This window comes from Prionailurus viverrinus, unplaced genomic scaffold, assembly GCF_022837055.1.
Source record: "Prionailurus viverrinus isolate Anna unplaced genomic scaffold, UM_Priviv_1.0 scaffold_39, whole genome shotgun sequence".
Lineage (NCBI taxonomy): Eukaryota > Metazoa > Chordata > Mammalia > Carnivora > Felidae > Prionailurus > Prionailurus viverrinus.
In genome coordinates, this window is record NW_025927607.1 from 622,046 (window position 1) to 646,531 (window position 24,486).

Below are 24,486 nucleotides of genomic sequence, written 5' to 3' on the forward strand. Positions count from 1 at the left end.
GGCGCACACAGCAGCCCATCTATGCTGCAGGTGCTGCCTAGGCTGTGCGCTCCCTTCCAGATCGGCAGCCGTGGGAGGCATGCCCCGCCCCCCAGACCCGTCTCAGCACACCCGTGCGCTGGCTCAAACCGGAAAAGATGGAGCCCCTGCTTATCCCCAGAGGATGGTGGCGAAGAGTTCTTGTTTCGCAATCTGGTGTATTGACAAAAACTTTGAGGGCTTGTGGAGGCAAACAGATTAGAGGACAGCTACCATGGAAAAGATCGTTTATTACTCACCATTCCCAAGAGAAGGGACACGGCATGCCATGGGGCGGGCACGTGGGGAAGCACCAGGGTTGGTCAGGAGGTTGGGGGAAGGGATGTGGACAAAAGCCTCTCTTGTGGTTTCCATGGAAGGAACAGGGCCAGGCGGGACAGACGGGCTTAGGATCGGCTAGTGGGAGTCATTTCAGCAGGCTCTGGGGTATAAGGGCTGTCCCTACCTGTCTGGCACCTGGCCCTGGGACCGTTAGGACAGGTGGACCGTAGTCCAGAGTGTGACAGCCCAGTAAAGGAGGCGGGTGGGGGTGAGAGCTCTGGATTGGTGGGGTTGCACTTGAAAAGCGTGCTTGGGGGTGAACGGTTTGCTGTCCTCAGGAATCGACCAGCCCTGGAAGGGGCAGTCCCTCCGGGGTCAGCCAGGTCCCAGATACCAAAAGCACCAGAATACAGAAAATAAGATATGGCCTATGCAGTCCTGACACCTTGAGCAGCTCTCTGTGTATGTGATGCCCAGGCTGGGTTGATGGCGACCCCTACCAACCCGTGTCTATTCCTGGCATCTGGCTTCCTGCAGGTTGCCACAGCTGAATCATTTGGGGTTTGGTGAGAGTGTCAGAAGACTCACATGGGACCAGAACGCTGGGCTCGCCACCCCTCCAATGTCCCTTAGGGACTTCGGGACTGTGATGTGCTGGGAAGCACCAGGGGGCTCCAGAAAGGCGCTCTTGTTACAGAAACAGGTGTTCTCTCTCAGTACGTACCCCTCTCACGTGTTGGGCACAGAGCCCTTCCAGGCGGCCAGGCTCCAGGAGGGGTGGGACAGTGCCTGTGAGGCTGATGGTCTGATGGGCAGCATGGAGGCTGTTAACCCACCGCAGGCAGGACACAAGCCTTGGGAAAACGTGTATCTTTTCGTTCAACTTCTGTTGAAAAGTACTCTCTGATGCCAGTACTGTGGCACTCACAACCTTGACCCTCACGAGCAACCCTGAGAGGCAGAAAGGCCTTTTATTGCCAGTTCTGTTCCAAAGTGACCGGGAATCTGTGAGGTCCGTGCATTCGCCAGGGGACGTGGCAGGTGCCGTCCGGGTCTGCCCCTCCTCCCCCCCGAGCGCACCGCCTCTACGGAAGGCAGCAGTGAGAATCAGAGCCTCAGTCCCAGCGCTCTGGTTTTCAGTACAAAACACCTTCCGGCTCCAAAAGGAGGTAATTTTGCAGGGACTTTGGGAGGGGTAGCAGGGGTGCGAGGTGGAAACACTTCTTGCCAAGTAACTTCCGAATGGCACAACGGCACAGGTGCTGCAGACAGCGGGGGGTGTGGGCCAAAGCAAACAAAGACCGGTAGAAGGCCTGGTGCGTCTGGAAAGAAGGCAGGCGGGAGATCAACCCGAGCGCGTGCACCTGACAGCCGGCATCGCCCTCCACCAAGGGGGCGCGTGGATGTTCCTGAGGTGCTGTTCTAGGGGGTCTGAAGGAAGTCCGTTTTGGGTGACACCACAGGTAACACAGGTATTCTCCTCAAATCCTGCTCTGCTCCCCCCACTGCACGGTGCACTCGCTGTCGGGCGATGTGCGCAGAACTCAAGTCAACGAGACGTGAGGGGAGAGCTTCTGGAGGCTTCTGGGGGCTGGGCGGGGCGGGAAACGTCCTACAGTTTCTCAATCGACAGTGACCGTGGACTTTGTTGGGTACCTAGATACACCTCCACTTTGCCTTCTCTGTCCTTTTTTGATGCTTTGCGCTTCCCTGGGTATAGTGTGAGGAAACACACACACACACACACACACACACACACACATGCACACGCGGGTGAGCAGAAACCCAGCGATGCTGTGCTGAGGGGGAAGGAAGGGCGCTCCCTTACCTGAAATACTTCCTCCGGAATCACTTCCCGCCAGGACTCGGACACGCGGAGCTGAGGGTAGGAGTTGAAAAGCGTCTCGATCACCGTGGGGGCTGGCGCGCAGGTCTTCAGCACCTGGTCGGAAGTGGGGGGGACAGAACTTACGTCGACTGGGCTCTGGGTCCAAGTGGGGAAAGGGCCAGCAGACGTGGGGGGGTGTCTGGGTCCCACTTCGGCCACTCCCTGGCTGTGTGACCCCACTCTACCTCAGCCATACCGGGGATAACAGCCCTTGAGGGATCAGGACAGCAGGGCCACGGAAGTTAGTTCCCAGACAAGCGCAAGTGGCCCATCTTAGCCCCGTGATGGCAGCACATCCCCGAGTCTGGGCCAAGTGCTTACGCATTCACTTTCCCAGGAACAGGGTGCCGATGGCTCCGTGGGCTCTCCTGGCCTCCGGATTGCTACTCAGAGAAGAGGAAGGAGGTTCTGTTGGTTGGCAGTCTGGTCCAAGGATGGTGTTTACAAATTCTTATCTCAATTTTCTAATGTGTCAGGACATTGAGGGAGAAGGATCTCTTTGCCGTTGTATTTCCTCCCGACTTGGCCTTTCCATTTTATTTCCAGTCTCTGCTGGCAAAGGAGTCCTGTTTTCTCATTTGCAAATTTTACGATTGAAATGAGAACACTATTTGCTTTTTAAAAATCAGCTTTTTCTTGTGATCGTGACATGTGAATGAACACATAAGTAGACCGAATGGTATGATAGTCCCTATGCACCCCCCCATCAACACATGGCCAACCCTACCCCATCCACACCCATGTTACCTCCGATTATTTTATTTTTTATTTTACTTTTTTAATTTTTTTTTCAACGTTTACTTATTTTTGGGACAGAGAGAGACAGAGCATGAACGGGCGAGGGGCAGAGAGAGAGGGAGACACAGAATCGGAAACAGGCTCCAGGTTCTGAGCCATCAGCCCAGAGCCTGACGCGGGGCTCGAACTCACGGGCCGCGAGATCGTGACCTGGCTGAAGTCGGACGCTTAACCGACTGCACCACCCAGGCGCCCCATACCTCCGATTATTTTAAAGCAAATGCAATGTATCCTATCATTTCATCTGTAAATATTTCAGTGTGACTCTTACAGGATGCTTTAGAAGAAACCACATCATTACACGACCTGAGAAATTAACGAGTTTCTTAGCATCATCTAATATATGGCCAGTGTTTAAATTCACAAATTTCTCTTCAATTCTCTTCAATGCCATTATATAGTAAAAAAAAAAAAAAATGTTTGTCTGAATAAGAACTGAAATAAGGCCAACAGGGTTGAGATTGGTTGATATGATGTATTATCAGATCTCTTATTTGTGTATCATGTTATAGATTATTGAAGAAACTGGGTGCTTTGTCCAGCAGAGTCTCTCAGTGTTGGGATTTTGCTCACAGTATTCCTGTAGGGCTTGGGGACACAATGTTCCTCCTCTGCTTTTTGTAAATTAATGGTTGGGTTTGGAAAATTCATCAAATTCAGATTTGATTTTGGGGAAGGGCAGGGCAACATCATAGTTTTCTATTTGAGGCTTAAGATTTACCAAGGGTTGTAAAATTAGTCTTAGTATTTCTTCATTGAGAAAACTGAGGTTAAGCAATTTTCTTAAGATCAGGCACCAAATATCTATAGCAGGCAATTAACAAACAGAGCCAAAGGCTGAGCTCCCTGGGGCTCTCTGAACTGAGTCAAATAGAAGAAAGTACTTAAATCCCCCAGTATGGTTGCTCCATTCACAACTTACTGAGCTTGGTTCAGATATGAAACCTTTTTAAAATGTTAAGACAAAACAAGAAATTAGTGTATCTTTGTTTAGAGATAAGCACTATTAGCATTTTAAGTATACTAATGTTTAATGCATTTGGACAAAAAAAATAATATATACAATAAGAGTGGGCTAATACTTTGCATATTATTTTGAAACTTGAGTTTTGTCCACTCAAAACAGATTGTGCACAATTCAGAAATCATAAATGAGCACTTCAACATTACTTCAGTGACCATATAATATTTTATTTGATGAATATATGAACATATTATAATGTATTCAATGAAACGACTACTGTAAACTGATGTTACAAACAACGAACACTCTTGAATGTGATTCTATCTCTTTCTGCCCCTAACCATTCTTATTTAAATTATTTTTATTTTTCTCCTTTTTGAGAGAGAGAGAGAGAGAGAGAGACAGTACAAGGTGGGGAGAGGGGCAGAGGGAGAGAGAATCTGAAGCAGGCTCCACACAGGTCTTGATCCCATGACCCTGGCATCATTACTTGAACTGAAATAAAGAGTCGGACGCCCAACTGACTGAGCCCTCCAGGCGCCCCTTTATGTAGCTAAGATAATTCTGCCCTCTTCTGACACTGAATTCCTGGAAGCAGAAATGTAGGGTCAAGGAGTCTGTACATTTTAAAGGTTTTAAAACATGCTGTCAAATTGTGAGTGTGCAAATTGGCACACTTTTTGAAGAATGGAGTATGAGAGTATCTCTTTCTCCCTACCCAAATTATCTCATTAGTTATTTAAATTTGATAGGTACAATATGGAATATTTACTTCTGTTTTGGTGGACCATTTGTGTTCTTTTGTGAATTGCTAAATTATGTTTTTTGCTCAATTTTCTATAGTATGTTTATTTTTTTCATTGATTTGTAAATATATTTTATATTTTTGCAAATATATCTTTATATTTGCAAATAATGGTATTTTCTCCTATCAATATAAATATCTCACATTTACTTTTCTTGTCTTATTACATTGGTGAGAGCTTTAAAGTTCAATGTTAAATAACAATATTGATAGCAGGCAACATTATCTTATTCCTGATTTTAATAGGATTATCTGTAATGTTTCACTAAACCATATAACCTTGGATATTAGTTTCAGATAGACTCTCTGTTCTAAATTCAGGAAGTGTCTTTCTGTTCCTAAGTTACTGTAAATTTTAGGATTTAATTTTATTTTTTGCCTTTTTCTAAGCAAGTCGATACAAGATTTTTCAATACCGACCCATTTTTGTCTTTACAGAACAGACTCTATTTGACTAATCTGAAGAAAATTCCAGATTCAATTTGCTAAGATTTCTATATCTCTTCTAAGAACTAAATGTGGTTTGTTGTTTCAGTTTTGTAAGCTATTTGTGTCAGGTTTTGATATCACTTTATGTCGACTTAGCTTAGAAAATCTCTCTCCTTTTAGCACATTCCAAGATTTTAAAAGTGCAAACTTCCTGGAAGCGAGAAGGCACGGATCTTGCATTTAACATTGTCTATGCCTGGTCTTATGCTGCAGATAATACTTTAATATTTTCACTTTCTTCCTCGGTTATTGGTATATTTTGATTTCTTCTTTTTTTTTAAAGATTTTATTTATTTTTTATTAAAAAAATTTAATGTGTATTTATTATTTTGAGAGATAGACAGAGTGTGCATGGGGTGGGGCAGAGACAGAGGGAGACACAGAATCTGAAGCAAGCTCCAGGCTCTGAGCTGTCAAGCACAGGGCCCGACGCGGGGCTCCAACTCACAAAACGCTAGATCATGACCTGAGCCAAAGTCAGACGCTCAACCGACTGAGCCACCCAGGTGCCCCAGATTTTAAGTAAACTCCACGCCCAACATGGGGTTCAAACTCACAACCCCAAGGTCAAGAGTTGCATGCTCTACTGCCTGGGCCAGCCAGGCGGCCCTTGATTTCTTCTTGAATCCATTTTGTTAATCTATATTTTCCTGGAAAACAATCTCATCTTATTTTATTTATTTAAAAAATTTTTTTAATTCCAGTATGGTTAACATACAGTGTTATATTAGTTGCAGCTGCACAGTATAGTGATTCAACAATTCTAAACATGACTCAGTGCTCATCATGGTAAGCGTACTCTTAATTCCCTTCAGTTACTTCACCCATTCCCCACCCCGCTCTGGTAACCATCAGTTTGTTCTTCTTCTTCTTCTTTTTTAATGTTTATTTTTGAGAGAGAGAGAGAGAAAGAACATGAGCAGGGGAGGGGCAGAAAGAGAGGGAGACACAGAATCCGAAGGAGGCTCCAGGCTCCGAGCTGTCAGCACAGAGCCCGATGCGGGGCTCCAACTCACCAACCGCCGAAGTCAGCCGCTTACCTGACTGAGCCACCCAGACGTGCCACCAGTTTGTTCTTTATAGTTAAGAGTCTGTTTTTCTGTTTGTCTCTTTTCGCCCTGTTTGTTTTATTTCTTAAATCCCATGTATGAGTGAGATCAGATGGTATCTGTCTTTCTCTGATTCATTTCACTTAGCATTGTGCCCTCTAGATCCATCCATGTTGTTGCAAATGGCAACAATCTTCATTGTAAAGAAACTTAGCTTTGCAGGTGTATCTGCCAGAGTTCCAATAGGACAGAGACAGCACACTGACGTAGGATCGTCCCGGGAGGGTTTACCGATACAGGAGCTATTAAGCCCGGTGTGAGTACAGGGGAAGTCAAAACACTAATGTGGAGCTGGGAGCAGGGCCACTTCTGCCTCTGGGACTGAAGGGTGGAGAGTCATGTGGGCTATCAGGAGTAGTGATCTTGGGTTGGGGACATGCAGCCAGCCTGAGGCACAGAGGGGGCCAAGCAGAGACCTCCTCTGACTTGGCCTCCTTCTCCCACTGTCTGCTGGGAGACTGCACTGGTGAAGCCCAGGAAGGCAGAGGGTCCAGGGCCTTCTTGATCTATCTACGCAGGTGGAGAGAAATTCTGGATGGGAGATATCCCCACTCTCTCTAGGAACAAGCACCCCTTTTCATTTGAAATTCTGTAATTGGGGGCACCTGGGTGGCTCAGTTGGTTGAGCATCCGACTTTGGCTCAGTCATGATCTCACGGTTCACAGGTTCGAGCCCCGCGTCGGGCTCTGTGCTGACCGCTTGGAGCCTGGAGCCAGCTTCGGATTCTGTGTCTCCCTCTCTCTCTGCCCCTCCCCTGCTCGCACTCTGACTCTCTCTGTCTCTCAAAATTAAACATTAAAAAAAAAAAAAAAGAAATTCTGTAGTTGTATTTCCAATGTTTTTCCTTGTTTAGTCTTACTGGAATTTCACTAATTTGTTTTTTCAAGGAATCACCTATTGGATTTTATTGACCAGTTCTTTTCAAATATTTGAATCCATTAAATTTTCCACTTATTGTTATTAATGCCTTTGTTCCTCTTTCTGACCCCTTGGATTGACTGCTCAGTTAATTTAGTAACATTTTTTTCCACTTGAGTCATAATAAAAGCAACTTTTAACGTGGTGTGGGTACGGTCACAGCCCTAAGTTTTGAGGCACAGGGTTCTAACTCTCTTTCTTAAATATTCTGCAATTATGTAAGTATTGATGCAATAGTTTTTTGAGAGTGTGCTATGCAATTTTCAAAAGGTTATTTTTGAAAATTAGCTGTTTGCTGTTAATTTCTGATGTATTACAGCCTTTTTTTTAAAGTTTACTTATTTATTATTTTCAGAGAGACAGAGAGAGAGAAAATGCAACTGGAAGAGGGGCAGAGAGAGAGAGGGAGAGAGGGAATCCCAAGCAGACTCTGTGCACTGTCAGCACAGAGGGGGAGGTGGGGCTCAGACTCACGAACCGTGAGATCCTGACCTGAGCCGGAGTTGGACAGTTAGCTGCCTGAGCCCCCAGACGCCCCTCTATTACAGCTTTAAATGATATCTGCCTTGGAGTACCAGAAGTTGTAGTCTGTTGGCAGGGTTCAAAGTTCAACATGCACTTGTCACATGTATGATTGGAAGCTTCTCCTCCCCCGTCCCCGCCACTTGATCTATGAGAGACTGAGATGTGAATTTAAAATCACCTAGAATTACTATTTTTCAGTTAGTTTCTCCATTGTAACATCACCTTTCTTTGCCGCATAGGCTCCCGATGGTTGTCTCTTCACTGCGGACCATATTCTTTTTTTTTTTTAATTTTTTTTTCAACGTTTTTAAATTTATTTTTGGGACAGAGAGAGACAGAGCATGAACGGGAGAGGGGCAGAGAGAGAGGGAGACACAGAATGGGAAACAGGCTCCAGGCTCCGAGCCATCAGCCCAGAGCCTGACGTGGGGCTCGAACTCATGGACCGAGAGATCGTGACCTGGCTGAAGTCGGACGCTTAACCGACTGCGCCACCCAGGCGCCCCTGGACCATATTCTTTATCTCACTGTCAGGGCATCTTGTCCTTTCAGTTAGTGGATCTCCTGGGAATTCTATGTTGCATGTTAGTATCAATCCATCGTTTTATTTTTCGTTTGTTTTTGCTAGAATTACCTCTGTTAACCCTCTCGTTCCTGTTTTAACGTGTTTTGAGTGTCTCTGTGTTGGTAACAGGGCAGTCTAAGAAATGTATATTTATTGTTATCAATAATCTATTTGGGCTTACTCTGTCTTATTCTTTATGATTTTTCAAAGGTTTATTTATATATTATTATTTTTTATTTATGTATTTAGTAATCTCTACACCCAATATGGGGCTCTAAACTAATGACCCTGAGATCGAGAGTCTCCTGCTCCTTTGATGGAGACAGCTGGGTACCCCTATTCTTCTATGATTTTTTTATGCCCGTTCCTTTGTTGTCTGATTTCTGTTATACAAGTTTGTGTTTTCCTTGTGTTTATTCTTATATTTTGGAAGTATGTATCCTATTTAAAATTCTCCTAGTGGTTACCTTCAAGATAAAAAATAATGGCCCATATTTTCTAAACATTAGAATGGTATTTTTTGCGTTCTAGATGTGCCATTATCCCTGGCACATCTCTAGATGTGCCACTGTCTTCTCCTAACCAATTCTTCTCCTTCCTTAATAACATCTGGAGTTTTCGTTCCAGATCATGATTATTACAAGGTCATATTTTATGTTGTGTACTTCTTTCAGAGATAACTTTTGGTATTAGCGTTTAGTTTCACAACCTGCCTTACAATTACTCGAGTTGTCTCTATTTTCCCTGAGTTGTATGCCCACCACCTGTCCATTAAGCCTTTCACCCCAGATATTTACCGAGCTCCTACGAGAAGCAAGGGACCGTGCTACAATGGCAAACTCTGCCTTCCCAGAATTTTACAGCCCCAAACTAGATGGTCCCAAATAAAAGTAAAATCAATAATAGACAACAGGTGCCATAGCAACTGTGGTGGGGGGATCAAGAGGTGCTAGAAGTGGGACCTAAGTCAAACTTGGATTTGCAATGGGGGCTGAGTTGGGTCAGGGGAAGACCAGCTCTGTGGAGTAGGTGACACTGGAGTTAAGACCTAGTTAAGGAGTAGGAGTTACAGAAAGTAGGGCGGGTTCAGAGGGCAAGCGTGTGCTGGGTGGAGAAAACAGTGGCCAAGCCTGGGAGGTGAGGAGATGCTGAAAATGTTGGCCGGGGCACAGAGCGTGATGTGGGGCATGTGGGCCAGAGACTGGGGAGGGAGGCAGGGTGCCGTCAGGCCAAATGCTGACCTCCAGGATGAAAATGGGAGACCTGGAGGGCACGGGGGAGCCCTGGGGGAGTGACAGGATCAGATTTTGATTTCAGAAATAGCACCATGGCTACAACATTGTGAACAGTTTCCGGGGGCCATATTGGAGGCAGGGGGCCCAGTTCAGGGGACGTGTCCAAGGGCCACGGGAGAGATGGTGGCGGCTAAACTCAGCTGGTGGCTGTCAGGATGGAAAGAGGAGGAAGATGCTGAGACACAGGGAGGAGGCAGAGGGGAGGGAATCTGCAGACTTGAGTTTCCCAACCCCGAGATGGTTTTCCGTCTTATCCCTTCGTCCGCTGGAGTACTCCCATCCCAATGGTCTTCAGCCCCAGATACCTCAGACACGCTGCCCTTGCTATGAGCAACAGCGGGCTGCTACACCCAGTTGCGCAGTGCTCCCCTCTCCCTGTGCTGTGTGGGCCACATCTGATGCGGTTAGTCAGGTCCTCCTCTGTAACATTCTTCACTTGGCTCCCAGGAAGCCACGCTCTCATCCCACCTCCCTCACCAGCTGCTTCTCCCCAGCTGCCTTCTCCTCTCTCCCTCTTCTTGATGTGAGAACACCCCTGCATTCATAGGTCCTTTCTCCTCTTCTTCTTTTTTTTTAATGTATTCTCACTTCCTGGTGATCCCATCTGGTCTCCTGGCTTTCAGTACCATCCATATGTAAATAAGATGCGGTCCATATATGCAGTGGAATATTACTCAGCCATAAACAAGACCGGACTGTTGCCATTTGCAACAACATGGATGGAGCCGGAGAGTCTCCCTGAGCAAAATAAGTCAGTCAGAGAAAGACAGATACCGTATGATTTCACTCATGTGTAGAATTGAAGACACAAAACAAATGAAGAAAGAAGAACAGAGACAAACAAAAACCCGGAGTCTCAACTATAGCCCTCTCAAACTCTGGGCTTGGACAGCCAACTGCTTACTTGGTATCGAAAACAAGCCCCCAGTTCTCTTACTCTACCCACAACCTTCCATTTCAGCTGATGGCAAACCCATCTTTTCAGCGTCTCAGGCTGAATGCCTTGGAGTCGGCTTTGACTCCTCTCTCTCTCTCACATCGCTCATCCAATCTGTCAAGAAATCCTGGGGGCTCCGTCTTCAAAATATGTTCAGAATCAGAGAAGATCCTGGCAACAGCCTCCTAAGTCGTCCCCCCACTTCTGCACCCCCTCGCCTGATGTATGTTCTCAGCACGGAGGCCAGAAGGGTCCCCATCAATGTTAGTCAGGTCCTGCCACTCTGCTCAAACCCCTCTGATGGCCAAAGTCATGACAGTGTCCCGCAAGACCCCACACCATCCACGCCCCTCCCCTACCCCTGGTCCCATCTCCTGCTGTCACCAGCTCTCTCTACTGTCAGCCACACTGGTCCCCTTGTTCCACACACAGGTCAAGTTTACTCCTGCCTCAGGCCATAGGCTGGCTGCTGGTCAGCTGGCCCCTTCCCCCCATACACCTGCACACCTGCACAGCTGATGCACTCACCTCTCAAATCTTGGCTCAAAGCCACCCACCCTGGGTACTACGCTTAAAACTGCAACTGCCCCCCCACTATAGTTTTTATCATTTTATTGGCCCATTGACGATGCTCATTGTTTAAAGCTTGTCTCCCTGCTCAAATGTAAGCTCTATGAAGACAAGACTACTTTTTTGCTTTTTTTTCTGAACTATACCCAAAGCACTTAATATGTTGCTGACGCATGGCTGGTGCTCAGTAAATATTTGTTGGATAAATAAATAAGTAGAACTTTGTCTTTTCTTTTCATCTCTCTCCTTTCCTTCCTTGTTTCCTAACTTCCTTTTCTAGCTTCCTTCCTTCCTTCCTTCCTTCCTTCCTTCCTTCTTTCTTCTTTCAAATGATTTTAAGTAATCTCTATACCCAAAGTGGAGCTCAAACTCACAACCCTGAGATCAACAGCATTCTCTAATGAGAATGAGCCAGCCAGGAATCCCAAGTATATATGTGTTAAATGCATTAGGAAGGCAAGGTTGGTAAGACACAGTGTCTTACTTTTACCACCCAAATGAAAAGCATCTTGGCTGGGTCTAAAATTCTAGCAACCAAACTTTTCCTTTAAAAATCTGAAGATGAGAGGAGTCTGGCTGGCTCAGACTGGTGTGAGTTTGAGCCCCACCTTGGGTGTATAGATTAAAGAATCTGAGGATGATATTTAATTGTCTTCTGATAATATTGCAGCAGAGAAATTGGAGTCTAGACTGATTTTTATTCCTTTATGAATATTTTCTACTCAGATACTTTGCAAGATTTTTCCATGCTTTTAAAACTTAAAAATTTTTTTAATGTTTATTTATTTTTGACAGAGAGAGACAGAGACAGAGCATGAGTGGGGGTGGGGGTGGCAGAGAGAGAGGGAGACACAGAATTGGAAGCAGGCTCCAGGCTCTGAGCTGTCAGCACAGAGCCCGATGCGGGGCTTGAACTCACAGACTGCGAGATCATGACGTGAGCAGAAGTTGGACGCTCAACTGATTGAACCACCCAGGTGCCCCTTTCCATGCTTTTTTAGAACACTTGTGCTAGAATGTATATAGGAGTGTGACTCCCATCACTGATTTGCAGAGAATATCCATTCGACTTCTATGAGTTAAGATTTCTAGTGCAGCTAAGTTTTCTTCTATTATGTCTTTGAATACTATTTCTGGTTTCTTTTTTAGAGAGAAACAGTGTGTGTGTGTGTGTGTGTGTGTGTGTGTGTGTATGTGTGTGTATGTGTGAGTGGTGGAGGGAGAGAAAGAGAATCTTAAGCAGGCTCCACACCTGACTCAGGGCTCGATCTTGCAACCCTGAGACCACGACCTGTGCTGAAATCAAGAGTTGGATGCTTCACCGACTGAGCCACCCAGGTGCCCCTGATTACTATTTCTGATCCATTTGTTCTAGGCTCTTCTTCAGCAACATCACTTATCTGTGGGTTGGCTCTCTACCCTCTGTCCTTCATAAACACCACTTTCTCTTCTAGTTTCTTGGTTTTGTTTTTTTCTTTTGCACTTAGGAAGAGCTTTTTAAAATTGTTTTATGTTTGTTTATTTTTGAGAGAGACAGAGACAGAGAGAGTGAGTAGGGGAGGGGCAGAGAAAGAGGGAGACACAGAAGCCAAAGCAGGTTCCAGGCTCTGAGCTGTCAGCACAGAGCCCGACGCGGGGCTCAAACTCATGAACCACAAGATCACGACCTGAGCTGAAGTCGGACGCTTAACCAACTGAGCCTCCCAGGTGCCCCAGGAACAGCTTTTAATGTTAATTTTCTTTTGTAGCTAACACACTGTGGTTGACTTTCCAACACTCCAAAGGATTAGTTTAATTCAATCGCTATAACTCCATTCCCCTTGCCATGACTGGTTTGGGAAAGTGCAGGTTTAAGTCCACCGGGGCCAGTGAAACACAGGGGAGCCTCCTCGGGGCTTCTAGAGAAAAACAAGTGGATATGAAACGAGGAAGCTGGCTGGCCCAGTTGTTGCTGGAAGCCATTTTCCGACCAAGAGATGAGCCATCCTGAGGACGAAGCCAAGTCACAGAGGTTGGAAAACATCTGGTTCCTTGGGGACCTCCTGGGGACACAGAAACAATCCATCCCGAAGCCTGTCCTTACTTCTCCATTTCTTGTTATATGAGATATGATGGAGGCTGGAACCAAGTCTACCTGGTGGGGGCTGGGAGTATGGGGAGGAGCCATCCAGGGCGCCGGAGCCTTGGAAATGCAGGCTTCTTCCCTCCCTTTCATGGGGTCTCCTTTCGCCGAAGCCAGCCAGCAGCCGGCTGGTATGGGACTCTGAGTTCAGCTCGAGGGGTCTAGCCGCACCGTCCCCAGCCCTCAACATGCAGAGCAGAAGGCAGGGACGCCAGGGAGTGGATCTGAGGTCACACGTGCCAACAGCACAGCTCCGTCACTTTCGTCACCGACTTGGTTCCTTTTATGAATCAATTCTGCTTTTTGCTTCCCTTCAGGTGCTGTCCAAGCCGCCGCTGTATAACCTTGTCCCCACCCCACCCCCCACGTCACATCATGCTACTGCCTTGTCCCCTTAACCGGCTCTGCTTTAGGCACTTAAAGGCTATGTCCTCTTGCGCTCTGTAGATGACGGCACACACTTTCTCAGATTTTCTTCTGGATCTTTTGATGAGAGGTATGGATTTCCTTTCCACTCCCTGGATGCCGTCCCCGCATTTTGTTGTTGTTGTTGTTTTTCTGCCCCCTTTCCCCCCTCATGAGTCTATTTATATGTCTGCCTATTTGTCATTGATTAAGGCAAGAGCCAGACGGGAGGTCTGTCAAAATGCGGGCGAGGTCCGTGATGCTGTATTTCCCGGTGGGAGAACGGGGGGGGGGGGGGGGGGGGGGCGTGTGGAGGAAGGCTCGAGAGGACCATGCCCAGCCCTGTTCCGCCTGCACGTTCACCTGGTGACTGCGCCCCCCTGGGAGCCCTCTTCTCCTACCCTATTCCAGCACAGCTTGCAGGTTGCCATGCAACCCGGCTTCCTAGGTTTCCGCCTTTGCACTTTGCTCCATCTCCGAGAATGCACTGTATCTCCCAAGGCATCCCCTACTGCCCGGTCGACTTTAAAAAAAATTTTTTTTTTAACGTTTATTTATTTTTGAGACAGAGAGAGACAAAGCATGAACAGGGGAGGGCAGAGAGAGAGGGAGACACAGAATCGGAAACAGGCTCCAGGCTCCGAGCCATCAGCCCAGAGCCTGACGCGGGGCTCGAACTCACGCGAGATCACGCGAGATCTCGCGAGATCGTGAACTCACGGACCGCGAGATCGTGACCTGGCTGAAGTCGGACGCTTAACCGACTGAGCCACCCAGGCGCCCCATGCCCGGTCGACTTTAAACACAGTTTTGTAATGTGCACCTGACTGCCTGAAAACTTCGGGCAGTGCTGAGGATTTGCTTTCTCTCCCGGCTCCCTTTCCCGTCTCCCTTCCCTCCTCTTGTCTTGGCGGCTCTTCTAGTACGGGGACAGGAGCAGTTGCACTTTAAAAGCTGGTCATCGCAGTGCTACTGTAAGAATGATCATCTCTGGGCCCCGTCCTACCCCAAATTTGTGTTTTGTCCCAATCCATTACTCTTACGAAGTCAGAAGCAGGCGTTAGAGAAGGAGAGAGACGGTGAATGCCGGAGATGGAGATAGAGGGAGAGCCGGGCAGGCAGACGTCTTCCCACCCAAGCCCTGGAGCCCAACTTTATCCCTTCACCAGCACACAGTGTGCCCCTGGGGTGAGGGTATTTCTGGCTTCCAGAAGCCACCACTAACATGCCGTTTCCTGGAGCACGGTGGTCTCCGATTTCGACTGTCCCCCTTTTGCACTGGGAGAAAACCGCGCCGTCAAGCTGAGCGGCTCACACCGGGCCCTCCAGATCTAGTCTGCTGACACGTATATGGTGTCCTATGCAACGCCTGCTTCTTCAGACCCTCCCCAGGCTGACCGTATCCCTCCAGTGACCCTGCGAGTGGCCCTCAAACTTACTCTCTGCAAAACGTTAAATGGCTCCCAGCGACTGGGAGGCCTCCCCGCACCGTCCCCCCTCCCAGGACGAGCTGCCCTCCCTCAGCAGAAGCGCCCCCTCCTCCGGGCCCCTCCTTCCTGGGTCACAGACCGTGATCAAGTCTTATTGCCTGTCTCTGGGAATTCATTTCCTGTCTCTCTGTTCCACCTCTCTGGGGCTCCCCGGCCCTCCCCAGTCCCCCAGCCCCGTGCCCCCTCACGTCTGCCAGGCAGCTGGCTGCCTTCATTATTTTTACGCCAACACAGTTTAAAAAATCTCCACTGCCTCCTTGCTGTCTGCGGAGATGCGGCTGCCACACTGCTCTGACATCCCGGTGTCATTAGGGCCCACGCACACTCTCCTCGGCTAATGAGGCGGCAGAAAGAAAATTAAGGGGGAAAATCACACAGGCACATTGCTCTGTATGTAGATGGAGAAATAAACCAAGAACAAGGAAAACAGAGGTGCGCTCCTGGAGACAGCTCACCTCCCTCCTCCCACCGGGGACGCTCGCACACGCACACACAGCTCTGTGAAGACAGGAAACGGGAGTGTGGTTTGTGGCTGCTGCTACCCCGGGATTCTCCCACTGAACCTCTGGTGCAGCTGGCGGTCCCGTGAGGTCGCTTTACCGCGTTCTGTAATCAGGCAAAAAGAAGACACCAAAACTTTGGGTCCGCACTTTCAGCGTGGTCGGTGCCCAGCAGGTGAGGCAAGGCCAGAGATTTGCAGATGTTTCTAGAATCTGCCATTCTCGCCACCAACCTTCTTCTCTCCCCTCGTTCACGCTACCCGCATGCCTCGCCTGGATTTTCCACCAGTCCCCTCCTCTGGCATGTTCTCCACGCTCGAGCTGAAATATCATCCCAAATACTCATTTGATCGCGTCACCTCTGCTGCTTAACATGATGCAACACGCTCCCCTTGTTCTTAAGACAAAGGCGAAAGCCCTTAACCCTTAAGGCCCCTGCCTCTTGCTCCCTCTGGCCGGTTTCCTCCTAGCTACCGGGTCACCTTTCAACTGCATACATCGGCAGTGCTCTGTCTGCCCCAGGACATTTGCCCGTGCTGTTCCTTCTGCCAGGAATGGTCCTTCTTTTATCCTTTACATGGCGGCGTCTTCGGCCTTCAGGTCCAGGCTCATTCCGCAGCTGCCCGGGGAGCCTCTTACCGCCCCCCCCAGCCACGTCAGGCCCCCCGTTTGGCACTTTCAAGGTACAGTGGGCCTCGGTTTAGCAGCTTTCTGGCCGTGGCGACTTCACCTTGAGTGTGTCGTTGTCTGAGTCAAGGCTGTCCTCCACTCCCGTGAGGCAGCTCTGTGAGGGCAGGAAACGCACACGCCACAGTTCAACACTGACTCCAACACGGAGCACAGTAGCTCCCTGAAATGTCTATCGAATGAGTAAGTGCTCAAGGGCTGCCTGTGGGAAGCACAGCCTACGTCTGCGGTCCGATGGCTCATTGCTGGTCCTGTCCCTGTGCTTCCTGCGCTCCCGGGCCGAGTCTGAATGATTTAGGCCCCGCCCGGCTCAGGGGCACAAGGAGAGAGAGACGTCAGCAAAGCCCTTCACTGCAGACCAGGCCTCCTCCGACCCGCGGTCCACTGGGGACGGCTGCAGAGCAAGTCGGGTCCACATGTGTGTGTTTAGAGAAACACTCCTGCTTACTCTCCTGCGGGCCGGGCCCCACCTGTCCCGACGCCTTCCCGAATTCAAACCTGGCTGCGGCCGGCCGCCGCGTCTGCACCTGCCCTGGAGTCCCGCCGTCTGACTCTGGCGTTAACTAGCGGGCAGCCGGGCGGAAAGTCCTGGCTTCCTGTCAACACGCTTGCTTCCTAAGCTGTGACACCACTTTGATTTTCGGGGCAGAGCACTGCGCACGGCTCCGATGGATGCTTCGAGTCCGCCTGCCGCGGCGACGGTGCCTTTGTCTGGGCCTGGGGGAGCTGTGATTTATGTCATAAGCTCGCTGTGAAACCTTTGCCTCAGTAATTCTGAGCTCCATGGGTGTCTCTTTACATCTATTTAAAGCACGGCTGCTGCCCACGGACGGCGTGCTCTGTGACATTCCCTGGTGCCTCTGTCTACGCCCCGCCATGGTGCTGAGTCTTGCCTGCAGAGTCGTTTTCAGTGTTTGCTGTGCGCTCCACGAGTCTGCTGAGCGGAGTCGGGTCTGTCCCTTTGATGTCCTGCGTGGCGATCAGACCCCTTCCCCGGCGGACCGACCGCTTGCAGGGGCCTGGCTGCAGGAGCACGCTGCTTCCGTGCTTTGCCCCGCTGTCCCGGGGCAGGGCCACAACAACACAGGCGCTTGTGTCTTTGCTTAGAAGATTCTCAGTGGGGTGGTAAACGCGTTCCCCTTTGAAACCTGCTCCTGACCGCGGTGCCGGGGGCCGGGGGCTGCGGACCCCACCAGCGCTCCTTCCGGGGGCGTCCCCTCGAGGGGTGGGGAACAGCGCAAAGAAGTCAGATCCCCGTGTCCAAAGGTTTAACCCACAGGCCGCTGTGGCCCGGAGTCGCCGGCATCCCCGCACTCATTCAGCAAACAGGGACTGAAGATGTGCGGGTTCGGGCATGGTGCTCTGTGCAGGGGAGGCAACGGCAGTGCGGCTGTTTTGTGAATGCCTCGGAGTACTAAGATTCCTCAGGGAGGCTCCAGTTCCTTCGCAGATGGCGTGAAATTGCAGACAGATCGTCACTTCTGGGAGCCAAGCACTTCCCAGGGCCTCTTGGTCCCTGCTATAACAAACAGCCTCCACATTCAAACCTACCTGCGGGCTTGCAGCCCGCTGACCATGCTACATTCCTGTGGGGCTGGTGGAGTGGGGGGCGGATCCCAGGAGAGGGCCCCTCGGGGGGCCAGAGGGGGCGCCCTGTGCCTTGTCCTGCATCTCAAGGTCGAGGTAGGGTACTTACAGCTCTGAAGAGTTCAGGCGCTAGACGCCCTGCCCCTAGGGATGATGCCCAGTGAGGTCGTGCCTGGGACTTGGAAACCCACAAAGATTGCATAATTCTAAGACCAACAAAGGAATATTTACTACTGGTTACTACTGAAACAAGTGGACCTTTTTTTTTTCTTTTAAAGAATTTGCCGCAAGTATTTTTCACTTTTGGTCCATCACGTAAAGTCACTTCTTTTGTCTTGCTTGTTTCTTTTTCCTTCTTTATGCAGTTTCGCGCCCCGAGGGCTGAAGTATCTTGCTTTAATGCAAACGCAGTGTGAACGGGAGGGACAGCAGGTGGGTCTTGATCCCATTTTATTGGTCGATGAACTAAGACCAATAAAGGCTGGGACCCATTACAATGTAAATGATGACTCAGAAATGTAAGTGTTATAGAATATAAAAGTGTGGGTGTTCCTTCCCTGTCAAGAGCCTGTCATACTGAGATCCTGCCACAGTGGAGTGCCACGAGAGAATTACTTGTCACTGTGGTGGTGAGGTAATGAAACACTCAGGGAGTCCAGTGGGTGGGTTTTCCACGTTTCACCTACGTTTTGATAGACACACTTGGCAAAGTTAGCATTTGAGAGAAACGTGTGAATTTTACTATTTCAGCCCACCTAGAGTACTGTCCTTTATTCATTGATTAAAACAATTTTTTTTAACGTTTATTTATTATTGAGAGACAGAGAGACACAGAGCGTGAGCAGGGGAGGGGTAGAGACAGGGGAGACACAGAATCCCAAGCAGGGTCCAGGATCTGAGCTGTCAGCACAGAGCCCGACGCGGGGCTCGAACTCACGCACTGTGAGATCATGACCTGAGCTGAAGTCTGTCGCCTAGCCAACTGAGCCACCCAGGCACCCCGAGTACTGTCCTTTAAAAGTAGTAGCTTTTCAGCTATTTGTTCAAAACTTAACAGGCCAGGGGCACCTGGGTGGCGCAGTCGGTTAAGCGTCCGACTTCAGCCAGGTCACGATCTCGCGGTCCGTGAGTTCGAGCCCCACGTCAGGCTCTGGGCTGATGGCTCAGAGCCTGGAGCCTGTTTCCGATTCTGTGTCTCCCTCTCTCTCTGCCCCTCCCCCATTCATGCTCTGTCTCTCTCTGTCCCAAAGAATATAAATAAACGTAGAAAAAAAATTAAAAAAAAACAAAACAACTTAACAGGCCAAAGTATGTCTCTTGCTTATGACTGGTGAGCCTGGGGATAATTTTTAAATCAAGCATGCTCCATTTGACATCTAATGGCACGACTTCCCTTCAGTGAAGTCTTTTATGGGGAGGACAATATCTTCTTATCCCAACCAATATTTGGGGAACTTTTGGAAACATTTTCCACCTTCTAAGTATTTTCTTTGATGGGACATCTTTAGTCGTCATCTTTATCATTTCAGGGTAGGTCTGACACGTGGGAAAAGTGACAAGCTGCTCAGAGTGAAGTCTGCAAAGCGGGGTTGAGGTCCCAACAGAGCCCTGACCCAGCGAGGGGCATTTCACCTGCTTGAAACCCAGGTAGGAGACCGTCATGAGCCTGGCGTATTTCCCAGGAGTGTGGTGTGGACGGAATGGCAGAGATCTGCAAACAGTGTTAAGTACTTTTCTTAATCTCATCGGTAAGGTAGGTGGTCAGAGTGGGTATTTCGTTTCAGATTCCACAGGAGACCCATACCTATTATTTACCAATTACACCAAGAGGTAAGCTGCCAAAATATTTTGGGCCATGATGACGTCATGGAACTTAGTGCCTGGCATCGCCAGGCAACTACTATGGACAGATACAGTCAGGTTGGCAACTTAATTTTCCTTTCTTCTTTTTTAATGTAGGCTCCCCCAGGGTGGGGCTTGAACTCACGACCCTGGGACTGAATCCCATGCGCTACAGACTGAGCCAGCCAGGCGCCCCAGGCAACTTAATTTTCTAGTGACTCCGGCCAGGAGGCTTCTGGGTCCTGCTCTTCTAAGTGTGGTCCCAAGACCAGCACCCTCGGCCTCACCGGGGAGTTTGTCAGACATGCACACCCACCCCCCACCCCCATCAGAAGTTGCATACGGACGCGGGGGTGGGGCGCGGGTAGGGCTGCTGGGCCCTTGAATCTGAGAAGCGGCGCGAGCCCCGCCGCAGGCCCGTCCCCGGGGGGCCCCCTTACCTTGGGGAAGGCGTCGGGCCACACGCTGGGGGAGCCGTGGTTGAGCAGCGCCTGCACCGTGCGCTGCGACGCGGCCTCGGTGGCGAAGGCTGCGGTCTGCAGCGCGCGGGCCAGCGGCGAGGCCCCGCCGTAGTCGAGCGCGCCCGCGTCGGCTCCGTGCCGCAGCAGGAGGCGCGCCAGGCCCGGGAGCGCGTGGCCGCAGGCCTTGTGTAGCGGGCTGCGCTCGTCCTCGTCGCGCGCGTCCGCCGCCGCCCCCCGCCGCAGCAGCAGCGCGCACAGGCGCAGGCGGCGCGCGTGCTCGTCGGGCCGCCGCGCCACGCCGCACGCCGCGCTCAGGGCCGTCTCGCCGCGGCCGTTCCTCGCGTCCACCGGCGCGCCGCGGCCCAGGTAGAGGCGCGCGTGCTCGTCCAGGCCGCGCTGGGCCGCCACGTGCAGCGGCGTGTCCCGGCCCGCGCCGCCCGCGCGCTGCACCGAGGCGCCGTGCTCCAGCAGCGCTTGCGCGCACCTGCGGGGAGGCCAAGGCCCGGTCAGCGCGGGGCGGGGCGGGGGCGCGACCCCCGAAGGCCCCGCCCCGCCCCTGCCCCGCCCTTGCGCCCTGCCCCCACCCCCCATCCCTCCCCGCCCCACCGCACCCTGGCTGCCGCTGCCACCCCCAGCGCCAGTTGACTTCGTGGAAAGCGGGGGGCGGCCCTGAGAGAAAGGACCCGAGTTCGGCCGTCCCGTGCCCAGCCTATGCGAGTCGAGACTGAGCTGGGGAGAAAAAATGAGATTATGGCAGACCGGGGTGGGGGTGGGGGTGGGGCCAACCCGTTGCAAATGGTGGAAATAGCTAGCAACGTTTCTTCAGGATCCACGTGCAGACTTAGAATTTAGGAGGGATTTGTAACTGCTCGGTGCTACTTTGGAGGGTAATGTGGTTCAAACGACAGTGCTCGAAGCACTAACTACCTGGGCTCTTTGTCATGGCTGGCGGTCACAGAGGGCTTGGGAGGCCTGTGCTAAGGAGGGTCCCCTAGACCGGCAGGCTCTTCCGCAGCAGCCGGCAGGTAACCCTGTAAGCTACGCAGCTTTGGTGACCGCAGCTTTGGTGACCGTGCGAGGCAAGGCTTGCCGCGCTCCCGCAGAGGGAATGCATCCATCCTTCAAGGCACTGACACGGACTGGCACTGGGGGTTCCTCCTACAGGGCTGCAAGCGTACGTGGAACATGCCTAATTGTGGGGCTACCTTTGTTTCAATCAGACTTGCCCTTGGAGACTGTGGATCTTGGCTGTACCCGCTCGAGACGCCCACAGGACACTGCGGTCCCTCAGAGGTGGGTGTCTTGTGCTGCCTCCACGTTCACCGACTGGATCCCCAGAGTGTCCCGTTACCCAGGCATCAGTGCCTCTCGGAGGAGAGAGAACCCCAGACTCCTACCTAAGCGGGGACGGCAGGCTGATGACCAGGCAAGGCTCACGCTGGACCTTGGGCCTCGGACGCTAGTGGGAAGCTCTCCCCGAAAGCAGGAGGCCAGTCCTGCGTTGTGCTGACCTTTGTCCCTCGTGGACACTGCCAAAACACCAGCCCCACTTCAGACACCTGCTCCCAGGTCGGCTCCCCGACCTGGCCGTTGATGTGTTTGCCTCACCTTTGGAGTCAAACACTCCAGCATGCCAGCCTCAGGCCAAGCCTCCGCTCCTGCTGGCTGGTCCAGGCCTGTGGGTCCCCTTCTCATCCCTGGTCTGCCGAGACTTGAGTCCTAGGCCCCTCATCTCTCAGCCCTGCCTGGCTTCCTTCCTTCCTGGGTGGGGCTGTGGCCACTCTCTTGGCATCCTGGCTCCCTGGAACCGAGGGGACCCAAGGGGCCATGTCTTCCACGTTGAGCCCCACGGTCATCCACCTGCTGTCCCCCATTTGGCTGCTGGGTGCCACTGGCAGAGACCCAGTTCTCAGATACAGGCCCCCAGGCCCCCTGGTCCTCGGGGAGCTTGTGTTCACCAACAATTCAGTGTTGGAGGCACTGTTTGTCCTCTCCTCCCCGTCAGCCATCCAGTCTTGCTTCATTCAGAGCTTGGGGGCTCTCTCAGGAGCGGCCACCCATCCTACCTTCTGCCTGTGAGTGACACACATTTGCTAGAACCCGTTTCTGCAACGATCTTTCTGTCCTTCTTCTGTGTGTCTGGCGAAGGGAGTCCCTCTCGACCGTCTGCCCCCAGGTGTGGTCCTCTTCTGCCTCCGTGGGGGTCTTGCTCTGTAAGTGATGTGTTCTTTGCCTTTTCTTTGTCACCCAGCTGCCCCACACTTCCACCGGTCACTCAGCCCCATGGACTCCACCTCTTTATCATCCCTGGAACTGCTTCCTCCCTCCATTCCCCATCTCACTGCCCTTTGTCGAGGACCATATCATTTCTCGCCTAGGCCTTTGCCATAGACTCTAAATTTGCCCCCTGCTCCGTTCTACCCAGAAAGAGCCTTTCAGGTGCGAGCCAGGTGGCCTGACCCAGCTCCCGTGGACCCCACCAGCTTTACTCCCTGGTGCTCCATCCTGTGCCGGCCAGGTGTGGATCTTAGAACACATCTGCTGGGACAGGACCCTCATGCCTTTTGCCCAGGCCCCTCCTTCCCGGGAGGCTGTGCCTCACCGGATGGCGCACGCGCTCCTCTCTTCCCCTCCTCTTCCTCTCCGACGCCTTCCCGGTGCTACCAGCAGAGGCTCATACCTCTGTGTTGTAATTTACCTCGGGGCAGAGCATTTATCACACCACGTTTCCAGTGTTCATCAGCACGTTTGACTCCTCTCTGGAGGCCGTCGGCTCCTTGAGTGTAGAGATGGGGGTTTTATTTGTCTCTGCTCTTTGGTGCCCGTTGCCGAGCTAGCCCACGATTGGTATTCCCTGAAAGCACGTTGGACTAGCGCGTCTCGTTAATGAACGTCTTTTAGTGTTCCTTCATGTCGCTGCTCTTTTTTCCTGTTACGTACTTAGCTGGGGGGCTGAACCGAGATCATCCGTCGAGGGTTTCCAGGCTGGAAGTGGCTGCCCTTAAATCCGTGTATATTTCTACCCCGGGACTCTCGGCATTTCTAATTCCTTCTATTTCTCTAGCCTCCGTATCAGCAGTTATCTTGAGAGGTGGCCTGTCTTGGGTGAAAAATCTTTACAAACAAGTACAATTTGATGTGAAATGTCCTTGGGGACAATAACCAGCTAAGAGAGGATGCAAATTTTACAATCAGAGTGCTTCAGAGTAGCTTCCTCTTTGCCTCTCTGGGAGGCATTTTGAACACTGCAGCAGGAGGTTAGAAATCAAGGGTTCCGTCTCATTTTGCCGCTGAGCCTGTGTGCGCTCACAAACAATGGCAAAAACACTTCCTTCTACTATTTTTTTTTTTTAAAGCCGCCCAGCCTCTCCAAAGAAGTCCACCGGGAAATACAACCCGGCCTCTCTTCCACGTCCAGAGCCTAACTGGCTGATGTCCAAGTTGCTATTTGCAACGAAGATACCTTTCAGAAGAACGAGGGCAACCAGCCCATCCTCCGGGGGGCTGCGGGTGCCCTTTTCATTTTTAATGAAGAGCTCTAATTGGCTAAATCTGGGCACTTCCTTCGAGCAGGTAGCGGGGTAAGTTGCAGACCACACGCACGAGAGAAAACAACACAAACAATTGACTGAGGCACACATCTCTGCTGGCGCTCACTGGGCAGTCATCGAAAATGAAGGTGTGGGAGCCTGTTTAATGACACGGAAAGCTATTTGCAGTGGTTATGGGAAAAGATTAGGTTACAAAACAGCACTGAACAGTCTTGTTTTTTTTAAAAAACCAGATACATACAGGCACAGAGAGAAACAAACCTAGAAATGTATAGGCCCATGTGTGTTTACCTGTGGATGATGGGGCGAGGGACGCTTTTCTTTCCTCTTTGCCTGCCCGTATCTTCGAAATTTCCATAATGGATCAGAGTTATGGCTCGAAACAGGAACAACGGAGGCTGATGATAACAAACCCATCCCCCACCAGCCACAGCAACAGTTCACGGAGTCTCAGAAATGGCTAGCATTCCAGGGTCCCAGAACGCGCGCAGATTTTCCATTGCCCTGTCCGGGTATAAGCAGCTATCTCAGGAAGTATGTACCGAGTACCTCCGAGAGGGTGAGTCTGAAGGACAGGGCAGGGGTGGTGATAAGTGAGAACAGTCTCCTGGGCCTCCCAGACCTGACCTTGTACGTGTCAGTGTCTCTAGTGGAGAAGAAATGGCCCAGCGAGGACA

General features: G+C 50.9%; 1 protein-coding gene across 1 annotated transcript in view; it reads right to left on the bottom strand.

The window, feature by feature from the left end:
* Positions 1 to 319: 319 nt before the first annotated feature.
* The window catches only part of ASB18 (ankyrin repeat and SOCS box containing 18), a 62,009-nt gene continuing 37,842 nt past the window's right edge, over positions 320 to 24,486 (bottom strand). The window contains exons 5-7 of the mRNA XM_047846373.1: positions 20,238 to 20,742; positions 2,129 to 2,242; positions 320 to 1,622 (exon numbers count right to left, since the gene is read on the bottom strand). Of these exons, the coding sequence (XP_047702329.1) occupies positions 1,437 to 1,622; positions 2,129 to 2,242; positions 20,238 to 20,742 (805 nt within the window). The 3' untranslated portion in view covers positions 320 to 1,436. The remainder of the gene's footprint in view (positions 1,623 to 2,128; positions 2,243 to 20,237; positions 20,743 to 24,486) is intronic.